This window comes from Typopeltis vanoorti, chromosome 18 (assembly GCF_054136105.1).
Source record: "Typopeltis vanoorti isolate ZY-2024b chromosome 18, IOZ_Tvanoo_1.0, whole genome shotgun sequence".
In the NCBI taxonomy this organism is placed as follows: domain Eukaryota; kingdom Metazoa; phylum Arthropoda; class Arachnida; order Uropygi; family Thelyphonidae; genus Typopeltis; species Typopeltis vanoorti.
The window spans coordinates 15,232,011-15,255,980 of NC_143566.1; the positions used below are offsets into that span (position 1 = coordinate 15,232,011).

Genomic DNA, 23,970 nt, shown 5'->3' on the forward strand with positions numbered 1-23,970 from the left:
GACGAGCCAATCATTTTCCGCGTTAAATACAAAGGGAGGAGGAATTCTCTTAGGGAAAGAAAAAAAAAAAAGATTGATCTTCTTTCTTTTCCCCACTCCGCCCCCTTCCCTAGAAGGTGAGTTGCGAACACGTGAGCACTACTTTCTATCCGTCCGAGGTGGTGTCAGCCATGCTAATGACGGCAAGAAAATGCATTTTTACAGTCTGTCCAAGCGGCAGATAAAATGGCTGAATATCCTCACCGCGATGTAAGTAAAGGAACTGCTAAAACGAATTTGATTTTCTTGTCACCAAGCACTTAAGGTGATGTTTCGCATTTACCTCAGACGCGGCACATTTCATGATCTTTGTATCCATGAATTGCATAACTACACGATCCTCTACTCGTTGCTATGGAAACCTCAAAGACACTTAGTCTAGCACCACCTTCTTAAATTTAATATTGTGGGCACTGCAAATGTCAGGCTAATTCAGGAGGCTTTTTATTTCCGAAAATTACTCTCGTCAGCATCCATCTGCAAGGGAGGCCAACTGTGTACAAGCAGTGCTTTTCATCATGCACGCCTCGCTTGGAAATCATAATCGATTACAGGTCCCCAATCCACGTCATGTATTTGCGTAAAACCGTTACTTGGGCTGTAAGGAAGTCCCTTTTCGACACACCACCAGATGCCACTCATAACGTACGTAAGGCCGTTACATCACGGCCTTTATAGCATCGTTTCTGTAGTTCTCAGCTACTTTTTTACTGGCGCTTACTTTACAAGGTCGAAAGTGATTCCAATCGCTGCACGAGTTTAGCAGCTTCGTTCAACTGCGAGGTGACCTGTTTGATATTTCATTCCAAGATTGAGTGATGACTACGCACCACCAGAATTTTACAAACTGCTTGTTTTTGTTGACAAAATTAGAGTTGGTCTGATATCTTATTCGTAAACCACGTGACCCTTTTAATTCCTCATTAAGACAAAAGTAACGCATCACAATTCACCCAACTTGTTGCTTCGATCCGCGATTCCCAGCATGCATCCCAAATCTTTTTCGGTGTTAACTTTGGTAAATCCTTGTTTAACTATGCAATAAAGGTCCCATGACCTCTAAGTTCTATACTAAAAAATAAAACCGCGTCTAATTTACTTTTAGTTGAATCATTTGACCGAATGTAAAGAATGCGACGTGCAAGAGTCGTAAAAATCACTTGAACATAAGTTGGTCTTGGAATTGTCTTGCATATTGTGATGCGAACCTCGATGAACTTGCACGTGAATTAAGTAAAACTAAAATAAACATTTATATTTCGTGATATCTCGTCATGTCAGAGTGAAGACACGAAAGGAAACGGTTTGATTAGTTTTTTTTTTTTCATATTCACATTGCGAGAATAATCTATTAATTGTAGTTGTACTCTATATGCAAATGATTTTTAATTTATTAGTCTTCTTTTTAAATTGCCTCCACTTTTGCATCCTAACGAACCATCTTCTTTGTCCATTCGCTCAGTCTATTGCTATATTAATCTCAACGTTTACAGTTTTTCCACGCAGTAGTAGAAAACTGTTATGGACCTGGAGCAGGTTTCAAGGCGCCAGTGACGGGATATTTTACCAGTTATCGAAATTGTCACGCAAAAAGAAAAGGGTGTAGCTACGAATTTGCGAAGGCTGCCAAACATTTAGCTAAGCTACTGTTCCCGCGGGTTCCCACATATCTACGCTTCATGTAACTGTCCGGTTTTTTTTGGTCTTTCCTCTTCATTCATTCATTTCGTACGGTGATTCAACGGCCGTGAGCCCCTTTTACGGGGCGGTACGGCACCACCTCAATCCTCTCCTATTTTTACTCGGGACCGGCATAGCTGACAAATCAGACCTATGACTGGAGGGATTGTCTTAAGTATTCCTGACTGTATCCCTGTGTGTGTTCACGGGACAGGTTTGGCTGCGTGCAGGATGAAAACCGCAGATAAACTGGGGAAAAAACCCTGCTGTCCAAGACCGGCTAACTTGGCTATGGCTGAGGAAGATCCTTAAGCTCCTCACGTCACCTACGGGAATCGAACCTAGGACACTCCTTCCCCAGGCATATGGTTGTGAAGCGCAAAGCCACTAGGCTAACTGCGCGGGCGTCTTCCCTCTGATGTGAGGGAAGACGCCCTCGTACCATCATGCTTTAATATATAAGTCGAGTGGATATTAAATTCAGCATTATTTCAAAGCCGAACGTAGAAACTATGAAAGTTTCGTAAAAATAAGTTGAACAGAGAGCTTACGGGAATGCACTCCCCGGCATTCACGAGTTGCCTTAGCGCGGACTAATAGAGCAGTGCTTCCCAAACTCCTGGATGTCAGGGGCCCTTTTGAAAAATTAAAATATTTCATGGCCCCCTCGAAAAAAAATCGTAATATAGACATATATTATTATAATATTTATTGCATTTGTATTCAATACAAAACATACACAGCGAATATTACATTTTTAGCATTTTACATACACATTTGACATGGCACATTATCTTATATTTTTATATAGATAGATAGATAGATAGATATATTGTTATTGTACGTTTGCAGTACAAGCATGAAACATAAAACGATTAGTAATAAAGAAAGAATTAAAAATATAAAAGAAGTTTAATGTGATGGATGTGTTTCGATACTGCTGCAAAAAAAGTCAATATCACGTGAAATATTTGAAACTGCAATTCTTAGATTTCTGCTTTGAAATGAAACTTATATGAATAAGCAGATATTTACTAATATTCATTAAGCGCCGAAATACGCAGGAAGCAAAATTTGTGAACCCGCACCGATGTGCGATTTTTTCCATTAAAATATAAAAAAATAACATATAATTAAAATTAAATACGTTTCTTTCAAGATAAAAAAAAATCTACTTAGTCTTAAAAATTTTCGTGAAATAATGAAAAATTTGTTTTCATTATTTCACGCCCCCCCCCCCCCCCTCAACAAAACCTGCGGCCCACAGTTTCGGAAGCGCTGTAATAGAAGACGCTTGGGCGTCTATATATTCGCCTTTAATTAGTCTATTTTGACAAGGTTTTGCTGCTCTGACTGCTCTTTCGAACTGGTTGGTTCTCCTCAGAGGCCAGGCAGAAACCTTAAGAGCGCAAAAACTCTCTTTTGATATTCAGGAACTCGAAGTGTCAGAGAGGTGTATTTTTCGTAAGCGAACTCTCGGTACGTAAAGGTATTTACTAAAATAAAGAGCCTTCAGGCGATGCGAAATTATATAAATCAAGTGGATACTAAACTTTTGGCACTTTATTTTAGTAAATACTTTATTTTTATTTAGGTTTTATTCTCCTATAATCAGTAGGTGAAGCCGTTTCTCTGTCTAACGTTTAGATATTTGAGAAGGCCTTAGCAGATTTATTTATTATTTGCGTTTGGCCTCATATATTTTAATGTGATTTAGCTTAAATACACTAACATGGATTAAGATTAAAACTGTTAATTTTAATCCCATCCATTTCCTGTAGAGTAATGAAAACACACACGTTTGGTTTATTTTCGATGAACTTACTGACAGATTCTTGAGACGTTCTGATCTTGTCTACAGCACTTGACGGACTTTTCTTGGGCCTCGTTTGCGGCAGGGACAACTTTCCTCTTCGCTGTGGTTCGTCTGCAAAACACAAAAGAAAACACTTAGAACGGTAGTAGTGTCGGTTGCAGTCAAGAATGTCTTAAGACAACAATTGCCTACCGTTGTTACCCTTGGCGAAAACAGATGGCGGATGCCAAATGGTATTTCTAATCCCAACGAAACGAGCGTTTTTTTAAGTGCCCATTTCATCCCCCTACCCGCTTGCATAGAATTTTACGATAAAATGTATTAGGCTCCAAATGACTTGATTTGGAGCAGTTCGCTACGGAGCCACATTCAGATTTCCATTCGCTGAATAAAATACGCCGGACTAGGTTTTCTGTTGAACTGGAAAGATGGGTTCCGCAGCTGGTTTCACACATACATTGTAGCAATGGAAATTGGGGACGGGGTCTTACTAAATTCCTAACATGTGAACTCAGCGGAGTAACCTAACATGTTACTCCGCTGATCTTATATGTACTCTCCAGTCTTTGTTCATTTGTTTTATTTCTTATCCCGTTCTCAGATCCATAAGTTAAAATTAGATTGAACACTGCTAGTGCTTGGCATCTTTAATTTATGGCTAATTTATCCTTTATTCGGTATAAACTTATTCACATTGTTACAGTGAGTTAGCAGAACTCATATGCGGTAGCACGGTTTTCCTCATAGAAACTCGGCTTTTTCATCCCGCAAACAAACAGGTCATTAGAACACACGCAATTAACCAACATAACATACTGGCCTCATAGCCTCAGTTGCTTTGGCTGCACTTAAAATAAACCAAACCATTTTCGAAAAATAGCACCTAAAGAGCTGACAATACATAGCAGCGATAAAAAGGAACGGTAATAATATATATATATATACTGTATAATACCAGGTACGGCTATTAAATAATGAGACTGGTTGCCAAAATGTGGTTTATTATTACAATTGTGCAACTTAATTGTTATCCCTCTTCAACACACTCCCCTCCTCTATCTATACACCGTTGCCTAGGAATTTTCCAGTGTTGGAAGCAGAGCTGCAAGTCAGCAGGTGTTATTTGCTTCGCTGCGTTTTCTCCTTTACCTCATCCGTCTGACAGCAGAGCCGGACTGGCAGGAGAAGATCATCACGTGTGATGAGACGTGGATTCTCCATATGGACAACGCTCCAGCCCACAGTGCACTGTCTGTAAAGCAGTATCTGGCTGATAAGATCCCAGTGTTGGACCATCCACCTTACTCGCCGGACTTAGCTCCGTGTGACTTTTACCTTTTCCAAAGTTGAAATCCGCATTGAAGGGCACCCATTTTCAGTTCAGTGGATGAAGTAAAGGAGAAAACGCAGCGCTACTGAAGCAGATAACACCTGATGACTTGCAGCTCTGCTCCCAACAATGGAAAATTCGTATGCATCGGTGTGTAGATAGAGGGGATAGTGGGTAGTGTGTAGATAGTGGACAGTATGTTGAAGGGGATAACAATTAAGTTGTACAATTGTAATAATAAATCACTTTTTTTTTTTTTTGCAACTAGTCTCGTTATTTAATAGCCACACCTCGTATATTACTTGTCGTACAAAATTCGGACAAAGTCCATTGCGTCAGTTTGGACGAGTGTCCCATCCACACGATATCAGGAAAAGAATAATTCTAGTCACCCATCTGCACATTGTATTGTAGAGCATTGCTCTGGCCAGAAGACAAAAACAGCTTTGTTACGTCATTTGCGTTTTGCAACAATCGATAATGACCGGATGTGTAATTGTCTGTTTCATAAATTAAGATTTCTGTGACCACATTGATTTTAACATCGTGCATTTAAAACGAATTTATCAACCATTTAAGAACTATATAGTACTTTAGGATGGAAGGTTATTGTATAACTTGATAGTATTGGCGTCAAATAGGAAGTTACGATTCCGAAACCTTCACTAGCTTTTCCACCGAATAACTAAAGGAAGAAAAGAAGCGAAACATTCTCTGAAATAAAAACAGCGCAGTCCTATAAAAACCCATACGATGAGCAGCGCGCTAAAAGCCTCTCCTCCGATGATCCCATTGGCTCTTACACACCAATCTCGCGAACTGTGAAATCCACAAAGGGGAGCATTCGCCGCACATTTTCTTTCAAGCTCGATTAACTTTGAGCGAGAAATTCTAGCGGCCTGTTTAAAGCAGGGGAGAAGAGAACACTTGGCGGTTATTGCGGCGAAGAAGGCTATAAAAGTCCAAATTTAATCTTAAAATATCAGCTCCCCCCCCCTCTTTTATTTCTGCCACAGAATATCGCGCACTTTAAAGAGCCGTAGGAGTAAACGACACTCTTTTGTAATTGTTCGCTAAGTTATGATTGCCTTCTCGAGATGTCGCCAGCATGCGCGGATTGGAGAAGCTAAATTTTGTAAAACCTTCGAAACGGTGGTTTTATGGGTGAAACACGATTCACATCGCCTTCGATGGAAGTTTAAAAAAAACTACACAAATGCCCGAAGAGCGTGTTTACCTATCGGTTTCACCGACTTTCGCTTGAGTATCAAATGTAATTCCGAAGATTGCTTTAGGGAGAACCAGCCGCACGCGTGGTGCAGTTGAAATTCGAACTGCGTCAAGCTTAAATGCTAAAAGCGCCTCCTTGGAGAAAGGAAAACACGATTTTCGGTCGTGTAAGCTCTTAAATCTCTTTTTGGTAAAGTCTAAGATTACCTGCAGGAAGGAAATCGACTTGTAAAGGAAACTGTACCCGCTGTTAAGAACAAGAATTTCTTTGGCAATAAGATGGAATCCATTAAAGATCGGTCGTAAACACAAACGTTGACGAGGAAAAAAGGGCAACCGTCCATCCAATTCCGTATAAGGAAGAAGAGGATTGTTGTGCGACCTGAAAAATATTGATTATTTGTGGCTTTTTTTTCCTCACAAGAAAAAGGGGCCTTGCACGATAAATTGTCGACTACCTCAGGCATCGTTTCAAAAGGGAAAGTTGAGATTTTTTTTTTTTTTTTTTTTTGTAGTTCAACCTTTCACTAATAGATTTTCTAGTCAACCTTGAATTTTGGCTTCCCTCCTTTTGCCGCTTCTGAATGCGGTGTTGATGAAGGTTGCGCTAATGTGGGTATGTGAGGTCACCTTAACCTTAATTAGAAGAAACACACGTATAAACCACAGTGAAAATTATTTAATTGTCAATATCTCATCCTAAGTATCGTAGGACATCATCAGTACAGTATTTAAACAAAATTAGGAATAACATACAGTTAGGGCGCATGATTACAATAGAATCTCATGAAAACGTGCATAACGTGCTAAAGTAGTACAAAAAAAAAAAAAAAAACGTTAATTATTTAACACAGTTTTGTATGATAATTTCCCATACTTTAGGAATAGTAAGAACGTCGTTGCGGTTTAGGTTTGGTCTGTGTAGTAGGGCTTCAGAACTTTCTTTGTATAAATGTTCATGTTTAAATATAGATCTATGTAAAAGTTTAGCCTTTTCCCAATGGATCTTATGGCTTGAATTTTCAATTCCGTGTTGAGAGAGGCCAGATTTCTGCGGTTTAAGGAGACGAATGTGGTCTTGATGTTCCGAGATGCGTTTCTGAACAGACCTACCTGTCTGTCCAAAGTAAGATAATTTGCATGAGCATGGAATCTCATAAACACCAGGTAACATCAAGGGTGAGAATTTGTCCTTAGGAGAAGGTAATAAGTTGTAAATTTGGTTGATAGGTTTGTAAGTAGTGGCAAAATTGTATTTCTTCATAATTTTAGAAAGACGTTCTGAGATGCCTTTAACGTAAGGTATGGGAATCCTATGCACTTCTTCCTGTCTGGTTTGATGTATGCAGAAGTGACTGATGATTTTTTGAGTTGTTTTGGGATTATATCCATTTAGGATGGCTGTATTTTTGATAACTTCTAATTCTTGGTTTAAAGATTCTTCAGAGGAACAGAATTTGTGTGCTCTGGAAACTAGTGATTTAATAATGCCAGATTTCTGAGATGGATGATGAGCAGAAGAATTGTGAATGTAGCGACCTGAGAATGTAGGCTTGCGAAAGACGGGAGTGGCGATGGAACCGTCTGCTTTTCTTTTGATGTGTAAATCCAAAAAAGAGATACCCTGTGGAGATTCTTTTTCTAACGTAAAGTTGATGCGATGAGGAAGAAGGTTAATTTTATCTAGAAACAGTTGTAATTCAGGTTCGGGATGATTCCATACTGCAAATACATCATCGACATATCTTAGCCAAATTTTTGGTTTGGGTTCAAAAGTGAATATTTTTTCCTCAAGGTGTTCTAGAAACAAATTTGCTAGGTTTGGTGATAAAGGAGATCCCATTGCTGTTCCTTCCTCTTGCTTGTAAATTTGACCTTTCCAGGTGAAGTAACCTGATGCAATAACAAACTTGAACAATTCAACTATATCAGACGGAAATTTTTGAGTTAGTAATTCTATTGTTTCTTTATGGGGAATGTTAGTGAAGAGGGAGACAATGTCGAAGCTGATTAACAAGTCAATTTTTGATAGTTGAATGTCTTTAATTTTTGTGTGAAACTCATTAGAATTTTTGATTGAAGAGACTGAGTGGCCTATGTGAGGGCGGAGAAGGTCAGATAAGAATCTTACGTTGGACAGCCGATACAGTCTACGACAGGTCTAAGTGGAACATTAGTTTTGTGTAGCTTAGGTAAGCCATAAATTCTAGGAGGTCTTGCATGGTATGTCTTAAGTTTTTTTGATTGTTTCTTCATTTAAGGAGGAAGTTTCATTAAGTAGCTTATTTAATTTTCTGAGTTGACGATTCGTAGGATCAAAATCCAATTTGGAGTAAGTATTACGATCTCGAAGAAGTAAATTAATTTTTCGGTCATATGAATTGGTATCAAGAACCACAGTGGTATTTCCTTTATCAGCTCTAGTAATGATTAAAATTTTGTTACGTTTTAAGGAAATAATAGCTTTCAATTCCGACGGTGGGATATTTAATTCTGAAGGTTTGGCATTGTAGATCACTTTAGCTACTTCGAAACGAAGTTTGTTGGCTTCAATATACTGGAGAGATACTTGATGTTTCTTTCTATATTATGTATAAAGTCTAAATATGGGAAACACTTTGGTGAAATCGCAATTTATGGCCTCTTGCTAGAACATTTAATTCATCTTTTGTTAGTTGACGGTTAGATAAATTGACTACCCATTTTTCCGTTGGTAATTTGTTAGTGATCTTTTTTGATCGATTTAATAGATTAAGGTATTTAATATGTAGAGCACTATTGCTTTTATCAAAAGCTTTTTTTCCCGAATTCTTTGACACAGTTATAATTAATTGTAGCAATTCTTGATTTAACGTATTTGACAAATCTGTTTCTAGTTCTGTAATATTTAAATTGTTTGTTGCTAGTTCATGCTTAGACACTCGTAACTGATTGAGTAGTAAGGAATGACTTGCTTTTTGATAGATTTTATGGGCGCCTGGAGATTTGATGGTTTCTTTCAGTTTTGCAAAGGTTGGAATAAGATTATCACGTCTGCACTTTTTTAAAAAAGATATTCTAGCTCGTAGCTTACCCTGTTTTAGTTGCAGTTTTCTTAGTAAGTTTGTCTTCTGCGCTGTCATTTCCCCGTGTAGGAATAAAACTTTTTTAACTTTTTTTTTTTGTACTACTTTAGCACGTTTTCATGATATTCTATTGTAATCATGCGCCCTAACTGTATGTTATTCTTATTATTATTATTTTAAACTACTGTACTGATGATGTCCTACGATACTTAGGATGAAATATTTACAATTAAATAATTTCCACTGTGGTTTATACGTGTGTTTCTTCTAATTATGAACGCCCCACAGGTTTCGTTATTTAAAAAAAAAAACCTTAACCTTACTTTCAGCAGACTGACCTGCAGATGACGACTATGTGGGAAGGAACTGACGGAATGTAGAGGGTGATAGAAAATAAAATGTCATGATAGAGTCTGTACCAGTAGGACTTGCATGAACTACCGTTTCGTGTCCAAAAACACAACTAAGCATTTGTGATAATTTACTCTCTGCAGAGTGTTATTTGAAAATGCATTTTGATTAGCGTGTTCAATGTCGATTATACCAAGGGTAGAAAAATCAATTATTTTAAGCAACGTATAAAGAGTCATACGTCACTGAGTGGACAGTGGTAGTCTCTACTTCCACCATGGTGAATGGCGCTCCGATCGGTGATCATAGCAAACTAGTAGTTCAAAATGGCGACTGTTAGAGCAGCACGTACGAAGCAAACAGTGGTCTTGTTTGCGACGTTTTTTTTTCTTTGAGTGAAGCACTGAAGTTAATTTAAGGATGCGTGGAGACGTTGAAGACATTGAAAAATGCATTCGTGGAGTTCAGTCCACCAGACACATGCACGAAATCTCCATCACAGAGCCTAATCTCACACTAGTTGCAATATTTGATTGATTGATTGATCATCCTCCCCTCTTAGCCATGATCTGGTACCACTTGTTCCTCTTTCGGAAGGATTCATTCTGAGAATCATTTTTGGGAACGATGATGAGCTTCGGATCAGACTTTTACCGATCTGCTTGTTGTGATGACAAACGTGTATTAGAGAATCGAGACTTTCTAAAAAAAAAAAAACGAGATCGCTCGCGAAATATGGAGCATTAATCCTTGTCAGAAGTCACAAAAAATGGAGATATTATTTTCGTAGCGATCCTCTTAGTACAGTAAAATAAAAATAAAAAAATAAATGACGACGAGTTTCAAAGGGAGAAAGCTAACAGCGAGGCAGAATATTTGAAATGTTGAGCGTAGTTCGCTTGTAGAATATTATGATCAGCAGCGATTGCGATGTGTACGATCTCCGAGATCTATGTGTACCAGCATGAGCGTGCGCAGAAAATTTTCCAGGGAGTGGAGAAAAATAATTACATCAATATATTATTATTATTTTTTTTTTACATAAGTAGATCCCGGGGGGCAAATGTCTCGTTTTCCCTCCCTCTGCGGATGCCCATGAGGACCAAACATAATCCAGACGCCATCATCACCTTGTTTTTCGTTGCCTTGGTGGGTTTTTTTTAATTAAACTTTTCCGATTACTGTGGCGTAGAAATTGTCTGATTTCTTTAAGATACTTTGTCTCTGTTGAGTGCACTGTAAGTTCCATGCTTCTCCCCTCATGTCTTTGATGCATTTTGACAGGTCTGTCTCACGTAGCAGATTCCGCATGAGCAGGTTTTTTTGAGTGGTGAATGGACAGGTGTTGGGGGGGGGAGTGAAGGAGACTCGAGATCTTGTTTATACACGGAGATGACAAGTTTTATTCCTTGTTTGACGCAACATCTTGGATATGTTGTCCGTGACAAACCATACGCAATGAAGCGACATCGCGCTTCTATATTTTTGTCCATTCCGTCCATCTTTTTGTCAAGCGGCTCTTTGACACTCTTCTCCGTTACTGTTTTTTATTGCGAGCATTTTTGTGGAAAGATAAGAATGAGGTGTTTGCGTTATTGGTTTCGTTTCTTTGCATTACCGAAGATGTTATAAGTCACGTAACATGCAATATTCTATAAAACCACTTTTTTGTGACGGATGGTGGCGAAGTATTTGATAAAGTTATCTTCGTATGCGCGTTAGTTTTCTACAGACTGAACAGCTCAATTTATTTTGCTTTTTTCATTCGAACAGCGTCTAACAGTGACAGGGATTTCTTGTTTTCTAACTCAACCATGAAATTTATGTGCGGATGCATAAGACCAGTAAATTCCTGTCATTGTGTTGCCATGTTGGTCCAAATTAGGTTGTAATCCGAGTCCCTTAGGGCCCGTTTTTCAAACGATTCCATGAACAAGTTGACTAAAAGTAGAGATAGTGACGAGTCCATTACTAGGCCTTACTTTTGCAGGGTTCCAATGATGTAACTCAATTGTGCAATAGTCCTCCTCTAGCTTCTGTTCGGGGCACCTGTTATCCAAGCTGGCTAGTAGATCAGAGCGTTTCATTACGATATATTTATTTATTTTTCAATGAAAGTGTTCTTTATGTAAATGATCGTCTTGCCCATGACCGGCACACCAGCTGTGTGAGGTACTTAGAGGAGAGGTCGATGTATGCGGCAATAGTGTGTCTTGTGTATCTTAAGAGTTCCGTAAATTCGGCACCACTGAGTATCTAGAAGCGACTCATTTGTTGCCACTCCTCTAATGCGTCCCTCGAGGGGTAAGTCTTTCATGTCTATAGGGCTGTCAGTTCACAGGGACCGGTTTTCTTGTTCCGAGGGACGAAACACCAGAATTTCCAGGATAAAAAAGGCCTCTCCCTCTGTATTTGACTCAAAAGACCTGATAAAAGCTCCTCACGTTGTAGACGAGATTCAAACTGGTGTTTCCAGCTACGAGATAAAAAAAAATAGACAGAAAGATCAAAAATATGGTGGAGCAGTGTCTCTCTTTATGTTCTATCACGAACTAGATATCAAAGAAAAGGAATGAAATTGGCTTTCTCCCCAAAGAACAAGATCACGTTTCCTTCGCTTTGTTCGTCTGTTTTCAAATATCATGTTGGCTTGCTTGTTGCAAAACGTCTACGTCATGTCGGTGGTTTAGTTTTTGTTTGAAAAATCACCCTTCTGAAGTACAATGCTTACGAAACTGGTGAGGATCGAAACTTATGTCGTTTAATACCGGACATGAAGGTTGTTGTTGTTGTTGTCTTGTCCTTTGAAGAGTCTTAGATGTTTCCGTGCGCTCTTTGTACTGCTTTGGCTATGTCTGTGATTTTGTTTGTATAGAGCTGTTGTTCAGGATTAGGATCTATTTCTTGCAAGGCTGCTGTAATTGCTGGACAGGTAAAGATGTGAGTGGGTGTCAGTTCCGTATTGGGGCAGTTGTTGCAGTTTCTATATGTTCTCGTATCATCTGTATTGATCTTCATTCCTCTATAATGTCCTGTTCGTAGTCTTGCTATCGTAGTGGAGGTCCTTCTGTCAGCATTGATCTCGGGAATTTGATGTTGTATCACTGATTTCAATGGAATTAGTTTAGCTTTTGCTAGTGCATTGGCATCAGCAAGAGTTATCATATGAGTTTCTTGGTTGAGTTCTCTGGCCTCTTTTGCTAATTTATCAGCTGCTTCGTTGTGATCAATGCCTACATGAGCAGGAATCCATTGTAGAATGCAACTTTTACCTAAACACTTTAGATGATTTAAGAGTTTATGGATGTCTTGTGTGAGCTTGGTATTACCATTTTTGATTGCCTCCATAGCTGATCTTGAGTCACTGTAAATTATAATTCCTTCAGATTGTTGAGATGATGATAGATTTAAGTAGGCTTCTAGTGCTTTAATTATTGCGTAGAGTTCGCTGGTAAAATTGGAAGCGATTCTCCCAGATCCAACTTTTATTGAAAGTTTTTCACCTTTCGGGAGTAGAAGGAGAACACCAGCGCCTCCATTAATCATATTGGTGTCTGATGATCCATCGGTATAACAAATAACCTGTTTGGAGGATGAAAGAAGGTTGATGGTATTTAGGCCTTTTTCTTTAAGCATTTCTTTTGGTTCTTTTTTTGTACAGAGTTTGGTAAGGTTTAGATTTATGAAGGTATTTGAAGGTAAAGGACTGGAAAATAGAGGTTCTTTGTTTATGTGGACATTTAGCTGATCAAGACCTATTTCTTTCCTGATAGTGTCATCATATTGTAAAGTCGATGATCTGTGAAGTCTGCAAATTTGGTTCCAATGTTCATAGGTTTTTAGGGAGACATGATCACTTTGGTAGCTTCTGATATTATTTATGAATTTTATGGTGGCAAATTTTCGTCTGTCCTCCAGCAGGTCAAGCCCACATTCCTGTTGGGCTCTGATGTTGTTAGTGGATGAGACTGCACCAATGATAATCTTGGATGCTTTTGCTTGTATTTTGTCTAGGTTTTTCTTTACCGATGAAGCCGAAGGTGACCAGATAGGTGCTGCATATTCCATTATTGGCCTTATTAGTGTAGTGTAAGTAGTTTTGAGGATTTTTGGCTTTGCACCCCAATTTGTTCCACAAAGCCTTTTCAGTATATTTAATTTTTTTAGAGCTCTGTTGGAAGTGTTAGAGATGTGTTGTGCAAAACGTAATTCCTGATCAAGCGTAATACCAAGGTATTTTGGATTTGTGACTTTTTCAATTAGCTTGTTATTGATCATGACTTTGGGATTGTAGGAATGTCTATTTTTCCTGTCTGTACTAAATGTACTTAGTTTTGTTTTGTCTGGGTTGATTTTAAGTTTGAGTTCGTCTGACCATTTTTCTAATCCTCTCATGGATTTGTTTAGAATTTCCTCTGATTCTTTGATTTTAGCACTAGTGTGCCAGATGGCTATATCATCTGCATAGCAAGTTACTTTTGTGTCTTCTGTAAGGTAGGGATGAATATTATTGACATATAGAAGGAATAGTAAGGGACTGAGTACTGAGCCCTGGGGAACACCAGCCCAGGTTCTCCGCTCTTTTGATATTGCTGTATTGATTCTGACTTTGATCTTTCTTCCTCTGATGAAATCAGCAATCCAGATTAAAGCGTTTCCTCTAATTCCAATATCATGTATTGTTTGTATTAATTTTTTGATCCAAACACGATCAAAAGCAGCAGTCATATCAAGGAATATGGCAGTTGTCTTTTTTGTTGGTTTTTCCTGAAATGAGTCTATTATTGTTTGGCAGAAATGGAATAATTGATCTGTTGTCGAATGACGAGTTCTATAAGCAGTTTGGTAGTAGTTGATTTTCTTATTTTTTGTCAGCCAGTGCATAAGCCTGGAGTGTATGATTCTTTCAGTAATTTTACAAAGTATGCTAGTTAATGCGATAGGTCTGTAACTTTGACATTCTGCAGCATTTTTGTCAGGTTTCAGGATGGGTACAATAACTGATTTTTTCCATTCTTTTGGAAGTTTGCCCGTTCGCCAAGAGGTATTGAGAATGGACATGAAGGTCTAACACTTATAAACAAGCCGTGGAACTTTTGTATTTTGAATTTAGTCAATCTCTGACACGGGCAAGCGGGTTTTTCGGCCCGTAAACTCACGAAAATCGACCGTCGAACTCATATTATTTCAGACAGTAAACATATCCTGTTAGGGTTTGGCAGCACATGTATCCCCGTCTATTCATCGGTGACAGCTAAACCATGACTATCACTAATTAAGCAATCTCTGATTGGCTACTGGTGGAGATTGAACTGCCCACTCAGTCTCCAAACGTTAGTAGGGCTAAAACAGCTTCGCCTTCTCCCCCCATTAGGGAATAAAAGGTGTTAGTTTGTTATTTATAAATACTAAAAAGTTGCAATGATCCCTGGGGGGGGGGAGTTACATTTATCACACTTCGTATTGTCATATTCATTATTTTCAAGATAAACTATTACGTATTTATAGTACTTTAGGTATGCTAAGGATTAAGTAACTGCGAGATTCTTTCTAGAGACCACAGAGTTCAGTAGAGTGGTAGGCATATTCTTAGCTTCGTTGCCTTTTTTATTGTGACAGTTTCAATAATTAGTGAAATATCCTATCACCAGTGCCCTGGGAAACTTCCCCAATGCCACAGCATTTCGGGTATCTGTAAAGTGTGTGCATGGAAGGGAAACGGAAGCGTACAAATAGCAATGAAATTCATTCACTCCACCATGTTCATGGGGGAAGACGGGGGGGGGATCGAAATCATGACCAAGTACTTGGAGAGGGAAACAGAAAACTACTGTTTCTTGAAATTAGGATGAGATAGTGAGGCCAGTGTGTGTTCTTCGGGTCGGTTTGTCTGTATTTCGGAGTGGAAAGCTCTTCCACTTTCACAGAAAGACGCGCGCGACTCGGCTGGCGTTTAAATGTTCAGTTCATTTATAACCCTTTATTTTTTCATTCATTCATCTTCAAGGCCCACCTTTCCTAATTGGGTTGGGGGGGGGGAAGCAGCTGCAAGAGGAACTTCGAGTGGTCACGATCCTCCGCCACCAAGCTCAGGCGTTCTGTTGGGATTACCAAACGTGTCCACCCAAGGTTTCTGATATAATCTATTCAGCGACTCCTTGGCCTCCCACCCTCTGTCTTGGCAGAGAGGGCCTCTCTTGTGGCATTCTGACCAAGTGCCCGTGCCGACGTAACTGTGATCTTCCAACACGGAGAAGCAGCGGTTGAGTATTGAGGGTTTCCCGAACTGCAGAGCTTCTGACCCTGTCGAGTCTTGACAGCCCCGCAACCCCTCGAAGTCACCTCATTTCAGCCGCTTGGATTCGTGTCCGCATTCTTTCGGTCATTACCGAACTCTCATGACCATAGGTGAGGATGGGGACGTGGACTGTATTGAAGACAGCCAGCTTTGCCTTCTGGCTTACCTCCCGCTTCAATACAACTGAACGGCCAAGCTCCCGCAATATTGCGCTTGCTGAGCCAATCCGAGTATCTAGCTCTACGTCCCACTTTCCATCGCTCGTGAATATGGACCCAAGGTATTTAAACTTCTTCACCTGCCTCAGTGGGACTCCACTGGGATGGCTGTCTTGAGACCACAAATGTTTCAGTTTTGGCCACGCTGATCTTTGTTTTTTATATTTGATCGAATATAACGAGGATTCTTCGCTAAAATTTGCTTCAACGCGATTTTCAGACTTGGTAATTAATTTCACACGATCACATTCTGTAGAACATTTATTCTGTAATTTTTTTTTCTTTCTGAAGCAATGTATCGAGTCACATGCACCGGTCCAGAAGCTAAGGACGGACTACATTTTTCCTACCTGTATATGAAAACATTTTCATGACCACAGCCAAATGTGGACGTAAATTTATTGCCAGCATTACTAATAACTCATATTGCACAAAATGAGTTACAAATCAAATTAGAATACATTTTTGGCAAAAGTTACAAATTTCCTAAGGACTTAGTTAAGGAATTAACATACAGTTCTTAAAGAAAACTACGCGGAGAGGCATTTCAGTAAGGAATATGCCCACCCGGAACTGCGATGTAGCTCTCACAACGTATTGCAATTTAATTTGTATGAAATGTACCACATTTTTGTGTCAAGTTGTTCGTTGTATGCAGTACGATTTTAGTATGTTTAAACTGTCTCTTAACGTGTTGCACTGGAGTCTGTTTCTTGCTGTGCGATGCACCCGTCAGGCGTAGGAAGCTGTGGCATGGGGGAGGTTTCCAAGGGCAAAACTGATAGAAGAGTTAACCAATTACCGAAATTATTACACTAAAAGAAAAGGGGTGTGGTTACGAATTTGCGAAGGATTCAAAAACGTAACTACGCTAACGTTCCCACGAGTTCGTAAATTACCATATGACTATATGGGGTCCTTCTATTCTGTAATCTTTTGTCATCACTCAGATGAGATGCTCATCATGAAATCCAAGACTTTTTTTTTAATGCTTTAGTTTTTCTTTACGTAAAAGTTCATCCGGAATGAGTTGGTATTAATAATCGCATTCGCGTGCGGCGAACAGCAATTCATTTAGCGAATGTCTTAGTGCACTTATTTCATCTGTAGTGTTGATTTTATTGAACTTAGGCGTTTATTTATTCGTTCGCAATCGCATATGTTCACGAGGGTCTGTTATGGTTGTCTTAGTAAACCAATCAGACTTTTTAAAATAAAGATTAATAATTGGATATATTTTATTTTTGAAGTGTTACAATGTATGCATTGCCTTAGTTGCTTGGTGGGTGACGACGTCCATGATTGACACATTCAGACCACTATTCACATCCCCTTCATACGACGCCTTCACCTCCGGATTTTTTTCCAATGTCGTGGATCCCACTGTTCCATCTCATCAGTGGCAACACGTGATCTGGATGATACTCAATCATTAAAGGACCTTGGAAAAACTGGTGACAATTATTCAACTTGCAGCATCAACTACACTCGATGACACCGTGTCCGGACAATTCATCGTGGATATATGTGAAAAAACAATTTTTTTTAATAAAAAAAATAAAGAAAACAATTTGTAACAGATGAAGGCTGTATTTATTTTAAGATTCGGATTTTTATGAATTTATAAAATAATTGTTTGACAAAAATAATTATCCTGAATCGAGTTCCTGGAGAATAAAATGTATTGGCGACTAAGATAATCAGGAAAAAAAAAAGAAAAGATAGTGGCATTGTTCTCCAGCGTGATACAATCTTAAGTGAAGAAATATGAAAGGATTTCTTATTTGCACTGGCTTTAAAAACTATAATTATACGGTAAAACAAGCAGCAAAAATAAATGTAACTTGTAGGTAATATAATTTAGATTCCAGTTACCGAGCAAACGGTAAGCAACTGCGTTTCTCGCAATAGGTAACTGAACGTAGCTATGTACGCGAGGTAATCTAGTTAAGTGTTCTCGTCAGCGTGAAGGACTATCGAACCTTCTAATGGATATGACAGTCAAATGCACTTGATATCCATGTTTTTTCATAGGTGGTCTGAGTCGCATCCAGAATTTGCTGAACGTATATATACGTCCTGGCCGGTTGGGAGGTTAACCTTGAGGAGGTTGCCGTCGAAAAAAATTGCAGCGTGTATCCGAGAGATACATTCATTACTAGTATGTGCTGAAATGCGACAAAACTAAAAAAAAAATATATATATGATGGTTTATTTATTTTCAGTTACAATCTAGAAATTATTGAACAAAGAAAAGTATCTCTTGGATACAATTTACTATCAAATATCACACACTTCTACATAACACGTGTTAAACCCAACTGACTTGAATTTTTACTGCGATGATTATCCTCTCGATGAACTGTCCGTGAACCCGATGACACTGCTTAGATCTTAATTCATTCCTTTATCCATTTAAGACTTCTTCCACTGAAGAATCACTCAGCGTCTCGTGTTGGACGCCAATGGGGTCATTATCGCATATCGATTCCGCTGATGGCGAACAGTCTTGATAAAAATCACACGTAGTTAATAACTAAGGAGAAGTTAAAAAGAAAACTAATAAGGATATTCCCTTCTGAAGGAAATTCATGTAATCGTTAAGAGGATTGCTGAGCGGTATAATTTGCATAAATTCCATTGGAAGAATTGTGTTCAGATTCTCTGGAGTGTTCTTAAGAAAGCTGAGAAATGTAACAAAGTCCCGAAGAGAAATTTCTTCTTTATTAGCTATTGTAATGAGTTCTTTTGGTACGTTGACCTTTAACCTTTTCACGGTATTATTCTGGTAAAGAAAAAGATCAGCAGGTGTTTTGTTTGGTTTGCTTTATCTTAGCCATTCAAATATTAAATTCCTCGCCTTTTGTCGTATTGAAACTAGAATTATGGATCGCAAGTGTCTTCCGAAGCCATAAATATACTTTCACGCGCAAAACGATGCGTTAAATGTCATTATAATTAATGCTGTTTAATATTTATGAAGTAATTATAACTTCTATGGATGCTAATGAGAAAACATAAGAACGGATGCAAATAAATGATGACATAATATTAAAAATAAAACTTCTTAAATGTGATTTCTAGATGCTTGAAAAAACAATTACTGTAACGGAGATCACATGTCACAAATAAATTATATTATATATAGTTAATATAATTAAGCTATTTATCACCCATCCAAAGACAAACAAACTAAAATTTGAAAATTTCCCTATTGATAGAATTATGTGAAATTCCAACACTAGATGGCGCCACATATACCCTGCTAATTTAAAATATGAGAAAAGAAGAATAGACAGAAATAATCAATCGAATTTTGTAGCATTCTTCAGAGACAAGTTACAAATGATCCACAGTGGACAAGAATGCGTTGGTGTCACAGCTTCTACTGCAATCAACAGAAAAGATACCAATCCTCTTACGGCCTTCCGCGAACACCTCAACATTCGTGTCAAGACGCTCTCGCCACGTGACGGCGAACGCAACCCTCTGGAGACTGTGTCATTACGGAAAGCCGATGGCTGTCCACAGGCAGCACGCTGTGAGTCTTGTATTTACCTTATAAAGCTTGGCTGCTTTGGCGAGTGTTAACTTATTCATGCATTTCGTAGCGCATCAGTATTGCAAAAACAAGCCACGCTTAAGATGGGCGAAGGCCGCATTCCTGCTTAACAAAAGGATTTGTCCTTTTGTTAAGCACAGGAAATATAACCAATATATTAACGCGGATGACTGCTTGCCAACACTCGCCGTCGACTTCCCTGCGGAATCGATAACTGTGGTCGCATTTGCTGCAGAGCTGGGATTGTTCAGGCGCTGTTCGTAAGGGAGCACCTCGTCTGCCTTCATGCTAGTGGGGTGGTTTCGTTAGAGTGCGCAGCAGATTTTAATCACGTGATCAAAACTCTGGACACGAGACGTTTAATCCCACCTGCATATCAACTGTTAATCGCTGCCCTTATTACAAGAATCGATAGAGACCGAATTCGACCTGCTTTGACCTTCGATTCTAAGATGAATATGGATGATCGGTGCTTTTATTTAAGACATGCACTGAACAAGATCGAAATTCAAGCATTGATCAGGAAATTAAGAATGCATAGTAGCACTTGCTCGCGATTCATTGTTGCCTTCGTGCAGCATGCTTGACGTCACTTGAATTTCAGCGCCATCTATAACTGAGGTGTTAAAATACATTTTATGATCACGGTGATTTTTTAGCAGTTCGTAAACAATGATTTCTAGTAAATTATAAAGTCCACATGTCATTTTCTTAGAAGTTTTGGGTCTCCATAGAAACCTAATTCCCTCCTGCCCCATAATAAAATTAACACGAGGTCAGGTCAGGCTATTTCTGAATTATGAGGCGCAGCCACAGCGATCCGTAAATCCGATTTTCTAAACTTTCCCAAGCGAGCGGTTTCGTTTGCTATTGTAGCGCCATCTGTTATCATAAATGAGAGTCATTTTAAATTTAGCCAAATATAGTTACTCAAGATAAACGGAACTAAACGTGACCCGTGTAGTTTTGTCACATTGGCGCACATAGCATCAACGGTCTATTTTAAGTATTTAAATCCCAGTGACGGCTGAATTCTTTTCGAAGAAATAAATCCGGATGTTAAAAATCAATTTTTATGCGATGCACGAAGAATCCTGTTGTTTTATTGTAGAGTCGCAAGCCGTCACCATGGTAACGCTAATGAAGCGAGGATTTGGAGAAATAATAACGAAAAAAATTGTGAATTATGATAATTTAAACTAAGCTTTATTGCAAGATTTCAACGCATCTTAAACCCATTAACGGATGGGTTTCAAAGAAATGGATGTTCCGCGCAACTCATCGGTCTCGTAAATCCCGCGTGCGTTCAGGAAAGGAGGGTCGAAATACTTCCCTCAGTCAGATCTTGTGATCGGATGTGGGAGCTTAGCGGAGAACATTTCGTGCGCGCTGCGTTCGGTTCGCCATTCTTGACGTCTGCCAACGGACTAATCGAATCCTCTTTTCCACCGGAGAGGCCTTCGATGAGCCGCAGTTCCTTTTCTTGGCGGATAATAGACGGCGTTACGACCGTAACTGGCTTTCATGTATAGAGATGCACGGGATTAGGGGATATTTTACGTCCGAGATGAGCACCCGTTTATTGTTTGCTTCATTTATTGGCATTTTGCCAGCATCATTCGCTACGTGTTATTTATACATCCCCACGAGTCCGCTATCGTCTTCAGCACAAGGTCAGCTAATCCATTTCTCACTAAAGCTGTACTATGCCTACGGAGAAAGTAAAGGTGAACGTTTCCGCTGCGATTTTTTTGTTCTTTCTTCAATCCCTGCTTGCTGACAGAAGGAAATATTAAGAATATAACATATTCTCAGCTATAACATACGTCTTTTTTAATTAGAAATATAACTTCGCATAAGTTGAAGTTATTTGTGATGCTTCAAGCGGTGCAAATTTGCACGTAAGTAAATTCACGACTTGCTTTTGGTATACCGACAGAAGTTGATTTCACTGGAATTCGTTCTACGCACGAAGGTGGTCTGAATAGATGGCAACACCATCGGAAAGATTTTTTTTTCTAAGTTGGTACATCTGTCATAAGCATCCATGTGAAACTGCAAGTCATTCAATCAAGTAGTTTGTTTTATACAGCTGTCTGAAGCAAAAGTGATGTTTGTATCCCTTGAAATAGATAAAATTGAGTATAGTGCGGTTATAAAATTCTTTGTAAAAGAAGGTTTAACGAAAGAAATTCATTCGAGGTTCAGAAAAGATTATGGGCACTCTTCTCCTTCGTTTTAGACAATTTAGGCTGCCGAGATTAAGCGTGGCCATACCAGCCTTGAAGATGATCCACGTGAAGGACGTCCAAAGAGTGTAACAACACCAGAAATCATTGATCAAGTGCACGATATGGTATTGGATGGTTAGCGAGTCAAAGTGCGTGAAATTGCTGAGAGTATAGGCATTTCAAAAGTACGTGCAGGAAATATTTTGCATGAAGAATTGCAAGTGAAAAAGCTTTGGGCAAGATGGGTGCCGCGTTTCAACAAGAATAAAACTGATTTTTTTTCTGTCGATTTATTACTATGGATGAGACTTGGATTCGCAATTACACATCAGAATCCAAACAGCAGATAGAAGCCGGTTGTTCAGCGCCAAAGAAGATAAAGTCAGTTCCATCAGCAGGAAAGGTCATGGCATCGATGTTTTGGGATGCTGAAGCATTTTGTTTATTAATTATCTTGAAAAGGATAAAACAATAACCAGGGAATATTATTCCGATCTTTTAACCAGACCAGACGAAAACATTCGTGAGAAAAGACCCGGTTTACAGAAGAAAAAAAAATCATCTTTCATCAGGACAATGTACCTGCCTACAAAGGTGTTTTGGCAATGGGAAAATTAAGGGATCTGCACTATGAATTGTTGGAACATCCACCCTATTCCCCAGATTTGGTTCCCTCTGACTTCTATTGTCTTCCCAAAACTAAAACTCTTCCTCGTTTTTCTTCGAATCAAGAGGTGATTGCAGCTGTAGAGGGGTATTTTGCAGATCTCACTGAGAACCACTTCAAGGACGGGATAATAGCGCTGCAGCATCACTGGAATAAATGCATTAGTCTTAAGGGCGATTATGTTGAAAAATAAAAAAAAAACGTTTAAATTATAAATAAATTCATTTTTTCATCGTTAGGCCAAGATTATTTCAGACCACCCTCGTATTTGCCGTAATGCAAAAACATATTTCATAGAAGCAAAGTTCAATTCCGAGCTGTTCCGACAACAGTTTTACGCGAAAAATTGTTGTTCGTTCCGTGAGCCAGTGGAGAGGCCAACGGCGAGAGCACAATTCACGTGAATTATAATTTCTTTATCCGACTTGTGTTCGACGCAATAATTGCAAACCGTCACCTTCTCTGTGAATTATCATCGCAGCTACGTCGTGGAATTAGCAAAAGCCGGCAGAGGAAATGAGGATCTGATGATGCTGGCGATAGCGCGGTACGGTCAGCAGGTTGGCTAATGAGAAGCAGGCCCACAATCGCACTTAATTATAGCGGTTTGGCAGAATTACTAACCATAATGGACTCCCGGGACATTCGCTGCGAAGTTTACCCATTTGAACAGGATGGGAAATATTTAAAGGAAGCAGATCGCTCTAACGAAATGAGTATTCGCAATTTTACGTGTAGTTGGTGAGAAAAATTTACGCTGCCCTTTACTTTCCGACGTTAGCAACCTACGGCTTAACTTACGCAATCACCGTAGCGGACATGAAAATAAATAGCGAAATATTCCAAATGATGCTCCGCTGTCGTTCTTCCCAATTTCTTTTATAGGCAATATTCAGCTTCGCCCGCAGTCATTTTGCGGGCAAAGAAAACTCGCCCATATTTATACGAGGCAAGATGTTCGTCTCAAATCCTGGCTAAAAGATCGATTTATTTTTCCCGGTCGGTATGATAATCACCGCATTCATGCACAGCGGAGCACGAGCGAAATTTATGCATCTCTAACCTGCTACCCGGTCTCTTGAGAACGCTGCACAGACGGTGTGTTATTTTCTCCATACACACACTACCGCCATCACAGTCTCTCTATATGCATGTTATCCTTCATGCATATAAGCGATGCAAAACTGTTTGACTGCAACGTACTCTCATCAAAATTTATAAGACAATAAAGGAAGTGCGATACCCTATTTGTAGCACCGAGAAATTCACCTTTAAGACTGCAAAAAACTATTTTCTAAACAAGAATTTGGTTTACTTCGAGTAAATCAAATTCTTGCGCAGGTTTCAACAATACATAAGGCATCCAATAGGATCACTTTGTCTGTCTATAAATATATACCCGCCCTCATTGACTTTGGTGATATTTACTATTTTGGATCTTTAATAATATCTATTTGATATTCCAGTTTTGGTTTAATTTGGC

At 39.0% G+C, this 23,970-nt stretch overlaps 1 protein-coding gene across 1 annotated transcript in view; it reads right to left on the reverse strand.

The window, feature by feature from the left end:
- The window catches only part of LOC150096506 (ankyrin repeat and fibronectin type-III domain-containing protein 1-like), a 147,801-nt gene that overhangs the window by 43,938 nt on the left and 79,893 nt on the right, over positions 1-23,970 (reverse strand). Inside the window, exon 3 of the mRNA XM_090408763.1 lies at positions 3,545-3,646. Within this exon, the coding sequence (XP_090264889.1) occupies positions 3,545-3,646 (102 nt within the window). The remainder of the gene's footprint in view (positions 1-3,544; positions 3,647-23,970) is intronic.